Consider the following 17,605-nt stretch of genomic DNA (forward strand, 5'->3'; position numbering starts at 1 on the left):
AAAGAAGAAAAGAAATGCAAGAAACTTGAACTCCGAAGAATACAAAAACGGGGAGACTCTTATAATGTACGCTTGGAAATTCAAACACGTTAATCATCCTTAACTCGATCGCCATAGGCGGATGAACCAGAGCCCGAACCAAATCCAGCTGCACGAGACCTGCTCGCTGCCACCGCCGAAGGACTATTGTATCGATTAGATGAGGATGAGGATGAGCTGGTCTGTAACTCAGCCCTCCGCGATGCACCCTTGAGCGGACTGGGGGAGTTCCGGCCATCCACAATCCCATCATCAAGCTCAATTAGGTCGTCCATCCGCCACATATTGCGACCCCTGCTGCTACCCTGCTGGGTGGGTGAGCCCTGCTGCAGCTCATTGATGCCGGCCTTAGCGCGCGTTGCTACCTTTCGAACCCACCCTTCAAAAGCCCCACCAATGTTCTCAAGGCCAGTCGATGCATTGGATGGGACAGTGGATGTGGAGTCAAAAGAATTTGTCCGGAGATTTTCTGGGGGTTGGGCCGGTGTGAGATTTGGCATGTGCTGTGCGAAGAATCGGGTGAACCCATCTAACGCAGGCCCTGGACCAGTCGAGGTGGGGTCAAGCGTTCCCACCCCAGTGGCAGACAGGTGGATACTACTGCGCTGGCGGCGATGCTGAGAACGAGCGGGGTGTGTGGCTCTGGGTTTGGGCTGGTCGCCATTCGGTCGAGTTCGTGGTAGTATGCCAAAGGACGAAGGGGGAGGTGGTGAGCCGGTAGGAGACGGAGGAGTGACTGTTTCTCGGTAAAAATCGGGAGGCTCTGCATCCGAATAAGATATAGATTTTCGACGCGTACGCGGAAAGAACCCCAATGCTCTCCGAGGAACACGGCCAATTTGCACTGGTCCGGGAAATCCATCCATGTGTACCCACGATTCATGCTTCCAAGCATGATTGCCATCGGCCCCAGACGCGGTTGCGGGCGTATCCTGTTCAGCTGAGGTATCATCGATCGAGGCAGCCGTGGGGGCTATCGAGCTGTCGCTGGGGTCTTCGTCATTGTCATTCAAAAGGTCAACAGGCGCTCTGGGAACAGGCCGGCCTTTTACAGAGCACGCATCGACTGGTAAGAGAACAGTGTTTCTGCTCTGAATGTTGTCGTTGGGCCAGAAACCGTTCGCCTTCCGAAACACTGCAGGGTGGCAGGCATATTTGATCGTCACGCCGGTGATGGTGTCTGTGGGTTGCACTTTGTGGATATAGGCCAGAGCGTCTTTATCGTGCTCCGGCTCAATCGCTTGGTATGAAATGTCGCCAGAGTCGCGTCTTTTGTGAGGGAGCGTACGGCTTGCGATCGGGTCACTATCAGCGAGGAGCAGCGCTTCTCTCTTTTTGGCCTGCACCAAAGCCTGTCGCTCCTCCTTTGTCCCGGTTCCGAACTGCGGAGCGGTCGGCGCCGACGGACCCCAGGTCGACCTGGGGGCACTCTTCATATATACATCAGACCGAGATGGTTTCCTTCGCGTGTGTGTCTTTGTCACATTATTGGGAGTGGCTTGCCCGGCATCACCCCCGAGTACTGAAGACGCCAGGCTTTGAAGAGAGGACCACGAGGAGTCCAGAAAGTCCGCAGCACCTCCCCCCGACGAGGCCTTTGATGACCCACTCCAAGGAAACGATGTTGGCCCACTGCGAGTACCACGATTGATCGATTCGGTCGCGCGTGAAAGGTGCTTCATTGGAAGTGGTGACGCTCCACGGGATGACAATGGCGAGGGAGTCGCTCCGCGGGACCGAGTCGTTCCACCCTCGGAGGGCGCAAGGGTCGTTGACAAACCCGAGGAAAAGGGTTGGGCATCGTCCTGGTAGGAGTAGTTTGTAACATTATTGCTGTCGTCTTCGTCCATGAATGAAACTAAGCGGCGAGGACGCGATCGAACCGTAGAGGTTGAAGTTGTGCTTCCGCTGGGTATGTTGGAGCTTGGGGAAGCATTGACAAAGCTATTTTGAGAACTCATTCCTGTGAATCTCAGAAATAGGTCTAAAAATGCAAAATAAAAGCCCCCTTAGAAGTGTGTACCGCCAAGGCACCAGTTGCCATCAGAGTTGATCTAGGAGAAACCCATTCGTCATCCACCCCCGAACTCGCATTCGTGGCCTTTTTGACTAGGATCAAGACAGGATACGTTCGATCATATATTCAGGTATTCATCCAAAATATAAAGCAAAGAGTTCCAACAACAAACGAAACCTTTGAAAGGTATGGAAAACAAGAGAGTGTGAGGTGAGGGAGGATAGACGATAGGAGGCCAAGGAGGCGTGACGATAACGACCCGCACCTTTTGAACGTGGAGTAATTAAAGGGCAGGACAAATTCGTTCCACAAGAATTACAAGAATTAGAATAATTGAGAGAATTAAGTGAATTAAGAGACACAGGATTGTTTTCTTTCGGTTTATTCGTCTTTACAGACGGAGTATACGGAGTAGAGTCTTAAGGAAGTAGAATGCTCAAGCTGCAATGTAGCAAGTTCGAGTGACAGGTGACTTTGCCGCTCGGCAAAGTAGTGGTACATGATCTGGCCAGGTCAAGGCCACCTATTCATGTGTACCTGGTACTTTATCGGCCCCCGAGGATATCTGCCTTCTCCACATATAAAGTACGATCAAATAGGAATAATATAAGACTAAAATAAGATCACAATAAGAACACAATTAGAGAGTAATTAGGAAGTAACTAGAGAGTAATTAGAGAGCAAGATTTGTATTAGATTGTTGTATCCGAACCCATTGTACATATGATATCCGAAATTCTATCAACAAACCGACCATACTAGGACAAAAGATCCATAAGTCCAAGACCAAATAGCCATTCACTAATCCGGAGTATGGCATTTCCAGTAGATTACGCCAAGTCTTCGCGCTGCGGAACAAGGGGAGAATAGATATCAACAAAATGACTGAAAGATGACCAAAGTACCTCACATTTACTCTGGCGGCTCAGCCATCACAGAGTGTCGAGTCTCAGCTTCTGATGTGGCTTCAGATGCAGTACTCCAGTCTCCATCTTCCTTCTCGGAGACTTTAGTGGATAATGGAGCAGGTTGAGGAATGACCTTGATACCACCGGCGCGAGAGAAGAAATCTTCCGTGCGAAGACCACGAACTTCTTGGGGGTCCATTGCATCCATTTGCATTCCGCTAGCCTTTTTGGCTCGAATAAGCTCTCGGACAGGAACCATCGCCGCGTCTCGGCATGCTTCCTTGATATCGCTACCAGACATACCGGCCATAGTCTTGACAAGATAGTGCAGATCGAAATTATCGCGATCAACTTTTGTGTCTTTGAGAATCAGGCTGAGAATGCGAAGGCGCTGAGCAATCGGAGGAAGGGTCACGGGGAACTTCTTGGGCATTCTTCGCAGAATGGCCTCATCAATATCTTGAATGCGGTTGGTTGCTCCTAGGACAACGATCCGCTGGGGCTCTCCCGTCGAATTTGCCGATGTAAGACCATCCCAATGGGTCATAAACTCCGCCTTCACCATACCACTTGCCTCATGCTCACCACTTCGCCGGGTTCCAAGAACAGCATCAATCTCATCAATGAAGACGATCGCAGGTTGTAATTTGCGCGCAAGTGAGAATACTGCATTGACCAATTTATTGGAGTCGCCGTACCACTTCTCTGTCAACGTTGAGATGTGCAAGTTGATAAAGCATGCTCCACTCTCTGATGCTAGAGCTTTGGCAAGCATGGTCTTTCCGCAGCCAGGCGGACCATATAAAAGGACCCCAGAAGGCGCGGTCAACAAAGACGACGTGGAAGCGTAGAGATGAGGCATCGTCAGTGGGTAAATGACTGATTCCTTCAATTCTTCGATGATTTCATCAAGTCCGCCGATATCTTCAAATGACACTGGGATATCCTCTGGCGCAACAACATCCATCGCAATCGCTTGTTCGTATTGGTTCAAGGTGAGCTCTTTCTTTCGTTGGCCTTTCTCCCGTTTGGCACCTTTCCGTGTTGTGTCATCATCGGATTCATTCCCACCTTCCAATCGGCGTATGATGGCGGCGGACTTCTGCCGTTGTTCCTCCTTCTTCTGGCTCTCTGGGTCGAAATCAAGGCGTGATAGAAGGTAACGAATAAGGAAATATGCGGACGCAGACTGTAAGAGTGTTAGAAACATTCGGTCCTATCTGAAACAGGAACGGTCTCACAGTGCCTGCAACCATCACCATTTCTTGGAAGAACTGCTGCCATCTTCGGCCACCGGCTGAAGCCATGGCGATAAGGGAATGATTAGATAAAGTGCGATGATGGCGCAAATAAGTACCCCTAAGTAAAAGAGGTTTTTTATAAAAAGAAAATTTAACAAAAGTAAATTGAAGTTCACCAGGATCAAGACAAGACAATCGAGTCGCCGAAGATCATTCGGGTAGCTTGTGGCGCTGGACTCGGGGGGATGCCAGTCACATGTCGTAAAGCGGAGAAGGCGGTGTTGCCCAGATGTTGTTGTCGGTACGCGTCCCGCGAGTATGCAATTGTCATCAAACAATTATACTTAGGTATACCTGCACAATGCCCAAACGGAAAGCTCCTCCCAAACTTTCTGGTCTATTGGGTTCAGATGATGAAGACATCATGCGAGTTGAAACGACAGAAACACAAGAAACTCACGAGCCTCCCACCAAAAAACGGAGAGGTAGACCGCGTACCTCAAACGAGAATGTGAATGAGACCAAACCTACCAAACCAGCTACTCGAACAAGAAAGAAGCAAGCAGCTGCAGCTGTGGCTGAGCCGGAACCTCCTGCAAACAAAAAGCCCGCCCGCCGAGGACGACCTAGAGGAAACAGCCGTGCAGCACAAGACGCTGAAACATCTGCACAGGCAACCGAGGTGGAGGATATGGTATCAGAACAGGAGGATGCAGACAACCAGGAGAATGAAGCCCCGCTTGTCTCAAAGAATACAAAGAAGCAGCCGCCCAAGGCCGCAAAGGCTGCCCCAGCACGCAGTCGAGGACGACCTGGTGCAGTCAGCACAAAATTCCACACAGATGGTGAATTCCAGTTTACCCCGAGTGATTCTCGACATGTTAGTTTCCAGGATCCCCACAAAGAACAGGCCGAGACGAGTCCTCTTGCTCGTGCAGCGAGCCTGGGAGGAAAGGAACCTGAAGTTGAAGATTCTCAACAGAACGAGCAACCTGCAGTGGAGCTTGTAGATGAGACTATCATTAACGAGGAACCGGCCCATAATCGCAAATCGATGTCCCCCATGAAGAACGCTCGCTCTCGGCTATCCATATTACGCCACTCGCAAGATCCTTCTCCTCGTAAACGCAAGTTCGGAGGCACCGACTCCGAGCAGGGCGGAGACCCAGAGCTGAGACGCAGGCTGGGTGAAATGACCAAGAAGCATGATGCCTTGGAGAGTAAATACCGCAATCTACGGGAGATTGGGGTTGTCGAAGCCAACTCCAACATGGAGAAACTGCGAAAGCAAAGTGAGGCTGTTACTAAAGGTATGCTCTTCCATTGTGCTATAGCCGGTAGGGTATATTAAATTGATACATTCTCAGCATCGAATGAATTGGTCATTTCGCTCAAGGCCGAAATCGATACTCAGCGAAAGCTAGGCCTGCAAAGCCGTGGACTCCAGAAGCAACTCAAAGACCGTGATGATGAATTGGCTCGACTCAAATCTAGCGCCGACGAGACCCAAGGACAGCTTGCATCTGCCCAGTCTGAAGTCAAAGCCTTACAGACCAAGCTCGCTGCGGCGCGGAATACAGCTGCCAGCCTCGAGGCATCAAAAGTCCCTGGCAGTGCGATCAAGGGCGGCGCCGCCAACCGGGCTAATGCAGCCGCAACCGCCGAAGCGGCACAGGCTTCCCAGCTCGCCCAATTAAAAGAAGATTTATACAGCGATTTAACAGGATTGATCGTCCGTGATGTCAAGAACAGAGAGTCCGATTACCTGTACGATTGTATTCAGACTGGAATCAACGGGAGTAAGTTACTCGATTTCCTAGTAATTGAGGACATTTTTCTAACCTCCTTGCAGCCCTTCACTTCCATCTTGTGGTGCCAAAGGCCTCGGCTGATTACGACAAAACTGAGTTCCAATACCTGCCTCACTTGGACCCCAATCGCGATCGCGACCTGGTCAACTTGCTGCCAGACTTTTTGGCCGTGGACATCACCTTCGTCCGCGGACAAGCAGCCAAGTTTTATACGCGAGTCATTGATGCTCTCACAAAGCGGCGGTCTCTTCCGGCGCAATAGCGGCGCTGATGCTAAATGTTAGTCTTGGGTGTATCTTTTAGGAGTCTGTTCATTTTCATGGAGTTTGCTCGGGACTAGGGATGGCATGTTTCAATCATCAATAGCATCGGTGGTCACAACTTGTGACTCCACCGTCCAAGGTCGTTAATTAATCCCTTGTATCCTTATATACCTACGTTGTACGTAGGAAACGTCAGCCAGTGGGCCCTTCGTGAAACATACTTCGCAAGGTCCTCCAACAAATTACAAGGTACCTACTCAAGTACTCGCCTGGCTGTCACTCATATTGTCAAGAGTATCATTTCATAGGCCACTATTAGCACTCGGGTTTGAGTTGGGATGTTCATCGACACGATGCTATCTTCTTACTAGTTGTAGTATGATATGCCCTTTATCTCCGAGCCACTCAAAAGTGGGATACTTAATCCCCCACACCTACTATATAAGCACTACATACCTTTCTACATCACTATATTCGATAGCTTCATGTCAGTATACATTTTTTCCAGCTTGATAAATACCGCACAAAGCAATGCTTCAATTGGGAATTAAGTGCACTATTTTATATGTAAAGTGAACAAAAGGAGGCCTATGATTGGCTCTCACCGCCAAGTTCCCCAATGCGTCTCAAAAGTTGACGGGTTGACGTGTTTTGTCTTTGAACTTCATATCTCCCTTTTTTTTTGTGAATTTTCCTACCTTTTCTTGTGGCATTGGACCACTTCCATTCTTTTAACACTTGAGATCTAGGAGACATAGACCATGGCGCGTCTCGGCCGTGTTGGGTTTCTTGCCCTCGCAGTGGTCTTCCACTTGATCTATACATACTCAATCTTTGATATCTATTTCGTCAGTCCAATTGTTAGTGGAATGCGATCATATGGTGTCGAGCGACCATCCGGAGCCCCCGCACCTGCCAAACGTCTCGTCCTCTTTGTCGCCGACGGCCTACGGGCCGACAAGGCCTTCCAAGCTTTCCCTGACCCGTCCCCCGACGCCGATCCAGAAAACAACGAGTTGATTCGCCTGTCCCCCTTTATCCGCTCGAAGGTCCTCTCCCACGGAACATTCGGTGTCTCGCACACCCGCGTCCCCACAGAATCACGACCAGGCCATGTTGCACTTATCGCAGGTCTATACGAGGATGTGTCCTCAGTCACCACGGGGTGGAAGATGAACCCGGTGAACTTTGACAGTGTGTTCAACCAGAGCCGACACACTTGGAGCTGGGGCAGCCCCGATATCCTGCCAATGTTCAAGGAGGGTGCCGTGCCGGGCAGAGTCGATGCGGAGATGTACAGTGAGGAAGCGGAGGACTTCACTGTCGATGCGACGCATCTGGATACTTGGGTCTTCTCCAAGGTCCATGACCTCTTCGAATCTGCAAAGACTGACCCGGAATTGGACCGCAAACTACGGGACGACAAATTGGTGTTCTTCCTCCACCTCCTTGGACTGGATACCACTGGCCACTCTTTCCGGCCCTACTCGAACGAATACCTACACAATATCAAGGTGGTGGATCAAGGAGTCCAGGCCGTCGCAAAGTTAGTAGAAGATTTCTACGGAGATGATAAAACGGCGTTCGTGTTCACCGCAGACCATGGTATGAGTGACACGGGCAGCCATGGTGACGGCCATCCGGATAACACGCGGACACCGTTGGTTGTCTGGGGATCTGGCGTTGCGCAGCCCCAGCTCTCCGCTACCGGGATTGCTGCAGGTCACGAAGATGGTTTCTCGGCGGATTGGGGATTCGACCAGGTCCGTCGACACGATGTAGCACAGGCCGATGTTGCCGCGCTCATGGCCTATCTGGTCGGACTTGACTTCCCCGTCAACTCCGTTGGTCAATTGCCGCTGGACTATCTCAGTGCGAGTCCCAAGGAAAAGGCTCTGGCCGCTCTCGCCAACACACAGGCGGTTCTGGAGATGTACCACGTTAAAGAAGATCAAAAGAGAGACGCGGTGATCCGGTATGTGCCTTATGAGCCTCTATCGGGCTACCACGAGAGCTCGATTGAAGGCAGACTGGCAAGGATTGAAGCACTCATCTCCAGTGGTGAGCACGAGGAGGCTATTGTAGTGTCTGTCGAGCTTCTTCGTGTTGCTCTCGAGGGTCTGCGCTACCTACAAACCTATGACTGGCTATTCTTGCGGACCATTGTCTCTATTGGATACCTGGGTTGGATTGCGTATGCGCTGACCACGGTTATTGATCTGCACGTCTTGCATGGGACATCAGACTCCCACCGGACGACAGCGAGCATCTCATTCTTCTCGTCGATCCTGGCCGCCTTGTTCTCAGTGTTCCTATACCAGGGCTCATCCTGGCGCTACTACTTTTATGCATTCTTCCCGGTTTATTTCTGGGAAGAGGTTTTCGCACGCCGTAAGGCTCTGATTGCCGGCCGTCAGATTGTATTAGGCCACGTGCACTCTTTCACTGGATACCTCAAGTTTGGACTCCAGCTACTGGCATTCCTCGGTGTGATGGAGGCGATGGTACAATCGTATTTCCATCGCGAAATCTTCACCGTCTGCTTTGCCTTGGGTGCGCTATGGCCTGTTTTCCATGGCTTTACGTTTATTCGCAGCCATGTGTTATTGTCTGCGACTTGGGCTCTTGGTTGCGGTTTGATGAGTTCGTTCACTCTTCTCCCAGTAATCAAGGTTGAAAACCTTGATACAATGTAAGTTTACTTTTTACGACAACTATCTTCATGTGACTGATCTGTGTGCAGCACATATGGCGGTTTGCTCATGTTCCTCGCTGGCATTTTGTATTTGCTGTTTGAGGATGCTATCATCGGACATCCTGACCCGGAATCCAAAGAACCAAATGCTATTGGTCGTGTCGGTTCGCGGATCATCATGGGAATTCAGCTTGGTATGGTTCTGCTTGCTGTCATCGTCACTAGATCATCCGTGCTCTCTCTCCAGGCCCGCCAAGGCCTGCCTTTTGGAAACATTGTAGTTGGATGGGTTGTACTAGGTATGTTCACACAGCTGTGTGCCCTAGGACCACGAACGGCACCTTCACCGAGAAATGCTAACCAACTTCAAGTGGCTTCCCTGACGCTTCCATTCTTCCACCGTCTGTATCCGAATAGTCACTATCTGCACCGGCTCATGATCATCTTCTTAACCTTCTCGCCAACATTTATCATTCTCACAATCTCGTGGGAAGGGCTATTCTACTTTGTATTCTGCATCACCATTGTGACATGGGTTCGCCTGGAACATGCCATTTACGTCCATACCACAGGGGTCTTGGAGAAATCCAAGAATCCCGGGGTGACGACCGTCGACGGAAAAACTTTCTACTACCGTACCCTTACTCTCTCCGATGTCCGTGTTGCGCTCTTCTTCTTTTTCCTCCTGCAATCGGCTTTCTTCAGCACTGGAAATGTGGCTTCCATTTCGACCTTCTCCCTCGACAGTGTTCGCCGCCTTATCCCCGTCTTTGATCCCTTCGCCCAAGGCGCGCTCTTGATTCTCCAAATCCTCATCCCCTTCGCCATTATCAGTGCCAACCTAGGTATTCTTAATCGCCGCCTGGAGGTACCCCCCAGCGCGCTCTTCATGGTTGTCATGGCGATCTCGGACATCATGACCCTCAATTTCTTCTTTATGGTGCGCGACGAGGGCTCGTGGCTCGACATTGGCATGACTATCAGCCATTTTTGTATTGCAAGCGCCCTCTGCACGTTTGTGGCGGGTCTCGAGTTCCTCAGCGAGCAATTTGTCAGTGGTGTGGACGTTGCCCCGACAGTGACAGCCATTGGGGCTGCCGTGGTCCAGACTATCGAAGAGGTCACAGAGTGTGGCCATGAGGATCGCAAGGGGCCGAAGAAAGCCCAGTCCAATGGGACCAAACAGTCCAAATCCAAGTCCAAGGGTAAGGGCAAGGGCAAATCAGGAAAGAACGGGTGGTCATAGTTGGGATATGAAACTAGTATAATGCACACACATATAGAGACCCCTGCCCACATCACTTGTATAGGGTTATATTCATATTTAATTGGTCTTTTCCTTTGATCCGACCGACTATAAACGGCACTAATTTGGAGACCTCTTAATGATTTGGTTTATATTACTATTTTCCCTCTGCGATATAACACGGACTTCCATTTACTCCCGATCCGCAATCCTACAAGTGTGATCTCAAGGCATAGTCGATTCAACCCCGGGGATCTCCGGCGAACGGGCCTAGTGAAAGAGTTTTTTTTAGAAAAAAAGCACCTGGTGCCTGACAATGTGTTCTTTACTTTGCATCCTTTCTTAGCAACAGAGAGTGGCGTCAACGGAAATCGACTAACGGGGCACTCTCATTGGTAGCTCAAAGTTGCCGAGGCATCACAAGCTCTCATTCCAGGTCTTCCCCATTGTACAATATGTTACTCCATCACTGAAGAATCTATATGATATGGACTCGGTCACTGAGATTTCCCCCACAACATTTTCCCTGGTCATTTTCGTCCCCGTGTTTTCTTTTCTCCCCCGCAATTTTACCGTTTTTCTTTGATGTTGAGTTCGAGGGCATCAGTTATGAACTACAGTACCTTTTAGATTAATATGTCCGAAACAGTTTGAACACTAGCACATTCAATAAAAAACCCCAAATCTCCTAATCTCCCAATTTACTAGTTTACCCTAGAAACCCCCCCTATACATGTATGTATACATTAAGCGGTGGCCAGTGGGCAGTGGCAGGTCACACAGCATGTACATCCACACATCCCGCTAATCTGTCCCGTGACCGAATATCGTCTCCGAGTTCAGTCCTGAGAGAAATCCCCGACATGAAAGTATATATACAACATAAATGTCGATTCCCCCCCTGAACAACTCCGTATCCTCCCGCGTGGCGGTAGACTCTGGTCGTGGTCATTTTACCCATTGAAGGCATAAAGCTAATACAGGATCTGGGGACCTTTCACGTCCCACATGGGCGAGTATCCAAGAAACCAATCTTTTAGTCGGGACGATCCCCCCGAGCCCGAACGAGGCTGAAGGAATGGTATTTCCACGCAGTGGGCCGGTTTAATGTCTGGGTCTGAAAAGATTGGCAATGGGGGATTGGGGATTGGCACTTTAAGAGTTATATTGTACATATATGTACTCCGTAGTACTTTGTATATTATTGTATATTATTGTATTCTTCTCGGGCTTGTCGATACATAACCAGAATATAAAGTAGTTCTTATGTCCCATACAACATAAAGAAGCATTCCACCAAATGCGACCTCCATCGGTCTTCCACCCCCATCCGTCGATCTCTCCATGTTTTTTTGTGGTCCTCGTTCCAACAGGTTCCAACAGTGCATATTTGGTGGCTTTTTTTATTTTTTTATTCCGTACTCTCTACACCAAGTCATCGGTTTGGCGTGAACCCCTGCGCCATATGATACTGGGTTCTTAGGGTTACCTTTTTGCCCCTTTTCGTCCATTTTTTATTTTTTTTACTTTGCCGACATAGAGAGCAGGGAATAGAAAGGAATGGTATGTGATATCATTATATATTATATATCATTATATAGTTAGTTATCATAATATTATAAGAATAAACTATACATATACATAGTTATGCATAACCTAAGGTAAGATAGTTAAATAACTGCTGACCAAATAGAAACTCCACCAAGAACTTGATATTGCCACAACTTCACCCCAACTTTTGATATTCCCTCTTTCCTCTCCCCCTCCTCCCCCGGTACTTTTTCTTATTTGATTGTTCTATTTTTTCTATTTTCCTTGATCGCGTGGCGTCTTTTGCTGTGTTCAAGATCCTTCTTATCCTCTTTATATCCCGTACCCCGTACTCCCGCCTAACACACTCTATATCATATCGCTTTCCCTTTCCATCCGAGCGCATCCCCTCCCCAATTCTCCGACTTGACCAAGTCTGCAATTCCTGGATGGAGAGACTGTGTGGCAATGAGTACCACTGAATTCCATACCGACCAGCTATCGGATAACCACACCAGCCCGGCTCCGAGCAACGCGGGCTCAACGGGGACTTCGGGCATTACGGTGCGCAATGGTCCACAAGGCCAACCGCTGAGTTTCAGAAGGTAAGCCAGTTCTTTCTGGTACCTGTTTAGTTTTCTTTTTTGAGGGGGCATATTGGCGACTCGACTCGGTGGTGTTCTGGTCTGATAAACGGATTGTCGAGGGGGAGTGTGCGGGCGCAAAGCATGAGGGACAGGGATTTTTTTTTTTTGCGGCTTTGCACTTCCCTGGTGCCTGAAGGGAAACTCTACAAGTTAAGCATTTTTGTGCGCTTGCTAATTCATTTTATCTAATCCTAGACAACGTGCATCACGCGCGTGCGAGGTACGTCTGGATTTTTAGGGAGACGCGACTCTGCCGAGGTTCTCAACCCACCTCGGCTCAGTTCCTTATCGCGATACATGCTCTCTCTCTCTCCCCTTCTTGGATTTGGATTTGGAAAAATGTGGCTGATGTTTCTCTTTTTCAATTAAATTAGACATGTCATGCTCGCAAGGTGAGTTTGCTCTGTCTCGTCTCTTTTTTTTTTTTTTTTTTTTTTTTTGTTCCACACTCTAACCGTTCCCGTCGCTCCAGGTTCGATGTGATGCAGCCAGTCTCGGGGTGCCCTGCACCAATTGTGTCGCTTTCTCTATCGAGTGCAAGATCCCGTCTCTCCGAAACGAAAGAAGAACAACCAGAACAAGAGCAAGGAAGATACTCAGTATAATGACAGTCCACCGCAATCTGCCTCGGTCGCCGACGGGACAGCTTCTCACTTCCGACCCACGAGCATTGAGGATCCAGCCGATTCAGTATCTGGTTCTGTCTCTGCATCCAGGGAAAAGGAGAAAAATTTGGACTCGGATGAAAAGAATAATGCCTTTGGATACCGGAACAACCTGATGGGCGTCGACGGCATGCCCAATACTGCCCTTTCCGAGGCCGAGGCCGCCCAACAAGCTTCGGCCAACAACGCCTATGCCCAATTCATGAAGCCAAAGTTTGCCCGTGCTCCGATAAAAGAAGCTGGCCGAGTGGCGTACTTGGGTGAATCGTCGAATCTGTCTCTTCTGGTTCAAGATCGTCATGGGACAGCAGATGTCGTGCACTACCCGCTCCCACCGAATATCAGAGGATCCCGCGCCCGGTTGACGGACTTGGACAACTTGGAGATTGATATTCTGCACCAGCGGGGCGCATTCCTGCTTCCGCCCAAACCGCTGTGTGATGAGTTGGTTGACGCCTACTTCAAATGGGTGGCCCCCGTTGTGCCGATTATCAACAAGAGTCGCTTCATGCGTCACTACCGTGACCCCAAAAACCCGCCATCGCTGCTACTGCTGCAGGCGATTCTGCTGGCAGGATCGAGAGTTTGCACTAACCAGCAGCTTATGGATGCGAATGGCTCGACCACCCCTGCGGCTATGACCTTTTATAAGCGTGCCAAGGCGCTGTATGACGCTAACTACGAGGATGACCGTGTCACTATCGTACAGGCATTGGTGCTTTTGGGTTGGTACTGGGAGGGCCCGGAAGGTGAGTTTGCAATCTATACTAGTTCTATCTTAATGGCTTTTCTGACTGGTTACAGACGTCACTAAGAACGTCTTCTACTGGACACGGGTCGCTATGGTGGTAGCTCAGGGCTCTGGAATGCATAGGAGTGTCGAAATGTCCCAGCTTAACAAACCAGACAAAAGACTTTGGAAGAGAATCTGGTGGACCCTATTCACCCGAGATCGATCTGTCGCCGTCGCACTGGGACGGCCGATTGGAATCAACACAGATGACTCAGATGTTGAGATGGTGACGGAGGACGATTTCATCGAGGATGAGCTTGACGTTGTCGCCGAATACCCAGCAGACCCTGTTCATGTCCAGTTCTTCCTGCAGTATGTCAAGCTGTGCGAGATCATGGGCTTGGTTCTGTCGCAGCAGTACTCTGTGGCTTCTAAGTCACGGCGTATGAATGCAATGGATCTCACCCACTCAGATATGGCGCTCGCCGATTGGCTGCAGAACTGCCCTAAAGAAGTATGCTGGCAACGCTCTCGACATCATTTCTGGGCGGCTCTCTTGCACTCTAATTACTACACTACGCTCTGTCTCCTTCACAGGGCTCATATGCCGCCTGCCTCATCCGCACCCAATAACTACAGGGTCGAAGAAATGGCTTATCCATCGCGCACAATTGCCTTCCAAGCTGCAGGCATGATTACCTCTATTGTTGAGAACCTACAGGCACATGGGGAGATTCGTTACACGCCTGCATTTATTGTCTACAGTCTATTCTCAGCCTTGATTATGCACGTTTACCAAATGCGCTCCTCGGTTCCTTCGATCGTGGCCACCTGCCAGGAAAGAATCAATGTCTGCATGCTAGCCCTCAAGGATGTATCAAAGGTCTGGTTGGTGGCGAAGATGGTGAACACCTTGTTCGAGTCTATTCTCGGAAACAAGGTGTTAGAAGAACGACTACAGAAGGCTGCAGGCCGGAGACATCAGCGCACGCGGCACGGAGAATCATCTTCCTCCAAGAGGCACGACCCGCCGAAACGCAAATTCGACGATATGGACATCGGCATGCCAAATGGTGGGGGTCCTACACCCCCCGTGTCATATGAGCGCTCCAGGCCCCAAACACCCGCTGTTACCCCCTCCGGGGAACTGAACCAACCCCCTCTCGGCGGTCAATCACCAAACACCCACCGCGGTCCTCACGATCCAATGACCGGCACGGGTAATTCACGAGCCAACACCAGGCCTACAACGCCGTTCAACGGCCAATTCTCTCTACCCGCCACACCTCCCGACTTCTTCTTAGTAACCCGCACCTCGCCCAACCTCTCCCCCTCCCTCTGGGAGAACTTCCAACCCGACCAACTCTTCCCAGACGGCACCGCCTTCTTCCCGGAGCTGACATCGCCACCCCAGCCCGCTACAGTCGACCCATCCCTCCAGATCCCATCACAAATGGCCCCGGGTATGGCCCCTCGCCCTAGTCCCATGATGAACAATCAGCCGCCGCCTGTTTCTGGCCGTAGCATGTCTATCTCACATGGTAGCCCGCCGCTAATGTCTGGACTGCCGGGCGCGATGGGAATGCATCCCAACCCACCGCAGCAGATGTTTGGCGTGGAAGGCCAGCATCAGCAAGCTTGGCCGCCCATGCATGGTCTCGATGGCACTATGAGTGGATCCGCGATGGACGCTACTAGCCAGGACAATGATACCTGGAGTAGTAGTTCCCGTAGTGGGCCGACTGCGCCAACGACGCTGAATGTCGAGGACTGGTATGTCTCTTTAAAACTTGTGGTTTTTCTTTTAAAGACATTCTCTTGCTAACATTTAACAGGTTCCAATTCTTCGGTATCAACGGCGGGTTCGGTGATCTGGCGGCATGAACAATCACGATCTAGAATATGTTGTTACGTGATAGTTAGTGGGTTCACTCTGTTCCCAGGTATTCTAAGCCGATTATAATCACGATCGATAAATCGCCGGAAATACATGTCAAGATCCTGGTTCCACCTCCAGGGCGCTTTTCCTTTACACTAGACTAGGAGCTGTAGGTACGTCCAATATAGGTAGGTCTGCGTCTATAACTAGCCGTCGGTACTTAGGCTTAACTCACCGCCCTTTTATCACCGCTTTTTTGAAACATATACGCTAATCTCAATTTGTATAGTAGCGTATTGTATTGAACATGTATAGCTATGTATAACTACATATGTAATCTTGAATTACTCTCTCTCTACAATACAATTCACTTCAGATTCACTTCAGATTCACTTCAGATTCACTTCAGATTCACTTCAGATTCAATTCAGATTCAATTCAGATTCAATTTACTTTAGCCTAAATTACTGCTGGCAATATGAACCAATGAGAGAGTTATGTGCTGCTTAGTCACCCATAATCACGGGGCCTAGAACTAAGGCCTTGTGGTCACAGCTCCCTAACCACGGACCCACATCTCATCATGACAACAACTACCCCTGCATATACTTTTAAGCTAGTAAACTTGGCGTTTTATTTCATCCAAATACTGTGTTTTTCTTACTAAAAGAACTTACACATTGGTGTAGATGGTATATGCAATACAGCGCGCTAGCAAATATTAGCGTAGACTTGGCAGTTCCACATTGACAGAATTCTGACTGGAGAGGGTAACTCCTTGTTCGCAGCAGCATTCATCGAAGAGCTGACAACCCATCCCGTGGGCCGTATTGACCGGCATTACACCAGGATGAGGGAAGAGATGAGTCACGTCTCACCCAACCAGGACACCTGCACCCCTCTATTGGTTCCATCGAGCAGAAGTCTGTGATCTCACAATATAGCCCACTTCGTCCTGACTCCAAATATCGCAACCGCTATCGCGAACCTACCATCGGACCAGAGCCGCCATGAATTGCTTCCAATCGCGCTCCAGGGCGCGGACATTCTGGGCCAGGCACCGATCTATTCAATCGACAGGGCAGGCGCATGCCAACGAGGCATCAGAGGGTTCCGATATGGAGCTTGGGCTCATCCATAGCTACCTTGATGAACTTGGCAGCGCAGCAGCAGGTGGAAATCGCTGCTTCCCAGCTACCGCTTGTCATCTTGTTATCGATGGCCGTGTCGGAGAGGACATGAAACACCGTATTGTCAAACACCATTGCGTGGCAGGATACCCAAATGTTACGGGTCGATGAACTTCTAACCCTTCTCATTGATAAAGCGCTGATATCACCGCCACTTGATCAAAGGGCTTGCCGTGAGTTGGCTAAGAAGGACTACGAAGCTTGGCTGGTGTTGGCATTAAGGATCTCTGATATCCCCGGGGTTAATGAGATGCATACCCCGCCGTTCCATGACGATCGTTACCTCGATATCGTCTTTGACGATGCCGGTGGAATGTTGGTCGATGCCGTCTATTGTGAGCAGGTCTTGAACCCCATGGCCTTCGACATGGGTGAAATTGAGGCCACTATTCTTGCTTTCCTTCAACAATCCCCAGCCGTCTGATCGACCTGGATCTGACATGGACCTATTCTTAGATAGCTTACTTTCTATTGCGAATCAAGATATTTGTTCTCTATAGTTACAGACTGATGATTTGACTTCCCTTCAACTAGATCTGAATTCAACTTAGGCGGATTTGGATACTTGTGAGATTGAAAAGGCTCAACTGGCAGCTCAGCTGACAAGTTGCCCGACGAAGCCCTACTGTGAGTGATACTATAGTCTACCCATCCATAGCTTACTCATACTTCTGTTTAGGCGATAACGGTTATAAAGATGGAGAACGGGCTGTCCGTACACTTTACCTGTTAAGAGTGTAC

General features: G+C 49.6%; 6 protein-coding genes across 6 annotated transcripts; 4 read left to right on the forward strand and 2 right to left on the reverse strand.

The window, feature by feature from the left end:
• Window positions 1-89: 89 nt before the first annotated feature.
• N7516_002920 (putative LysM domain protein) lies at window positions 90-2,000 on the reverse strand (the record flags this gene model as incomplete). Its single annotated transcript, XM_057215640.1, has 1 exon — window positions 90-2,000. The coding sequence occupies one exon, from the start codon at window positions 1,998-2,000 to the stop codon at window positions 90-92; it is 1,911 nt and encodes a 636-aa protein (XP_057077523.1).
• A 968-nt stretch (window positions 2,001-2,968) lies between these two features.
• Window positions 2,969-4,271, reverse strand: N7516_002921 (protein-degrading AAA family ATPase MSP1; the record flags this gene model as incomplete). The annotated part of the gene is made up of 2 exons (XM_057215641.1): window positions 2,969-4,153; window positions 4,206-4,271. The coding sequence occupies 2 exons, from the start codon at window positions 4,269-4,271 to the stop codon at window positions 2,969-2,971; spliced, it is 1,251 nt and encodes a 416-aa protein (XP_057077524.1).
• Window positions 4,272-4,566: 295 nt separating this feature from the next.
• On the forward strand, window positions 4,567-6,278 carry N7516_002922 (putative chromosome segregation protein (Pcs1); the record flags this gene model as incomplete). Its single annotated transcript, XM_057215642.1, has 3 exons — window positions 4,567-5,515; window positions 5,573-6,004; window positions 6,058-6,278. 3 exons carry the CDS (start codon window positions 4,567-4,569, stop codon window positions 6,276-6,278), a joined length of 1,602 nt encoding a protein of 533 aa, XP_057077525.1.
• Window positions 6,279-7,040: 762 nt separating this feature from the next.
• Window positions 7,041-10,220, forward strand: N7516_002923 (mannose-ethanolamine phosphotransferase MCD4; the record flags this gene model as incomplete). The annotated part of the gene is made up of 3 exons (XM_057215643.1): window positions 7,041-8,971; window positions 9,023-9,273; window positions 9,346-10,220. 3 exons carry the CDS (start codon window positions 7,041-7,043, stop codon window positions 10,218-10,220), a joined length of 3,057 nt encoding a protein of 1,018 aa, XP_057077526.1.
• A 1,998-nt stretch (window positions 10,221-12,218) lies between these two features.
• On the forward strand, window positions 12,219-15,679 carry farA (CeGAL family transcription factor; the record flags this gene model as incomplete). The annotated part of the gene is made up of 7 exons (XM_057215644.1): window positions 12,219-12,355; window positions 12,593-12,617; window positions 12,772-12,789; window positions 12,870-12,943; window positions 13,009-13,811; window positions 13,867-15,568; window positions 15,631-15,679. The coding sequence occupies 7 exons, from the start codon at window positions 12,219-12,221 to the stop codon at window positions 15,677-15,679; spliced, it is 2,808 nt and encodes a 935-aa protein (XP_057077527.1).
• A 1,005-nt stretch (window positions 15,680-16,684) lies between these two features.
• Window positions 16,685-17,288, forward strand: N7516_002925 (uncharacterized protein; the record flags this gene model as incomplete). The annotated part of the gene is made up of 2 exons (XM_057215645.1): window positions 16,685-16,967; window positions 17,002-17,288. 2 exons carry the CDS (start codon window positions 16,685-16,687, stop codon window positions 17,286-17,288), a joined length of 570 nt encoding a protein of 189 aa, XP_057077528.1.
• Window positions 17,289-17,605: the final 317 nt, after the last annotated feature.

The sequence above is a fragment of the Penicillium verrucosum genome (genome assembly GCF_028828655.1).
Source record: "Penicillium verrucosum strain IBT 35672 chromosome Unknown utg000001l_segment0_segment0, whole genome shotgun sequence".
Lineage (NCBI taxonomy): Eukaryota > Fungi > Ascomycota > Eurotiomycetes > Eurotiales > Aspergillaceae > Penicillium > Penicillium verrucosum.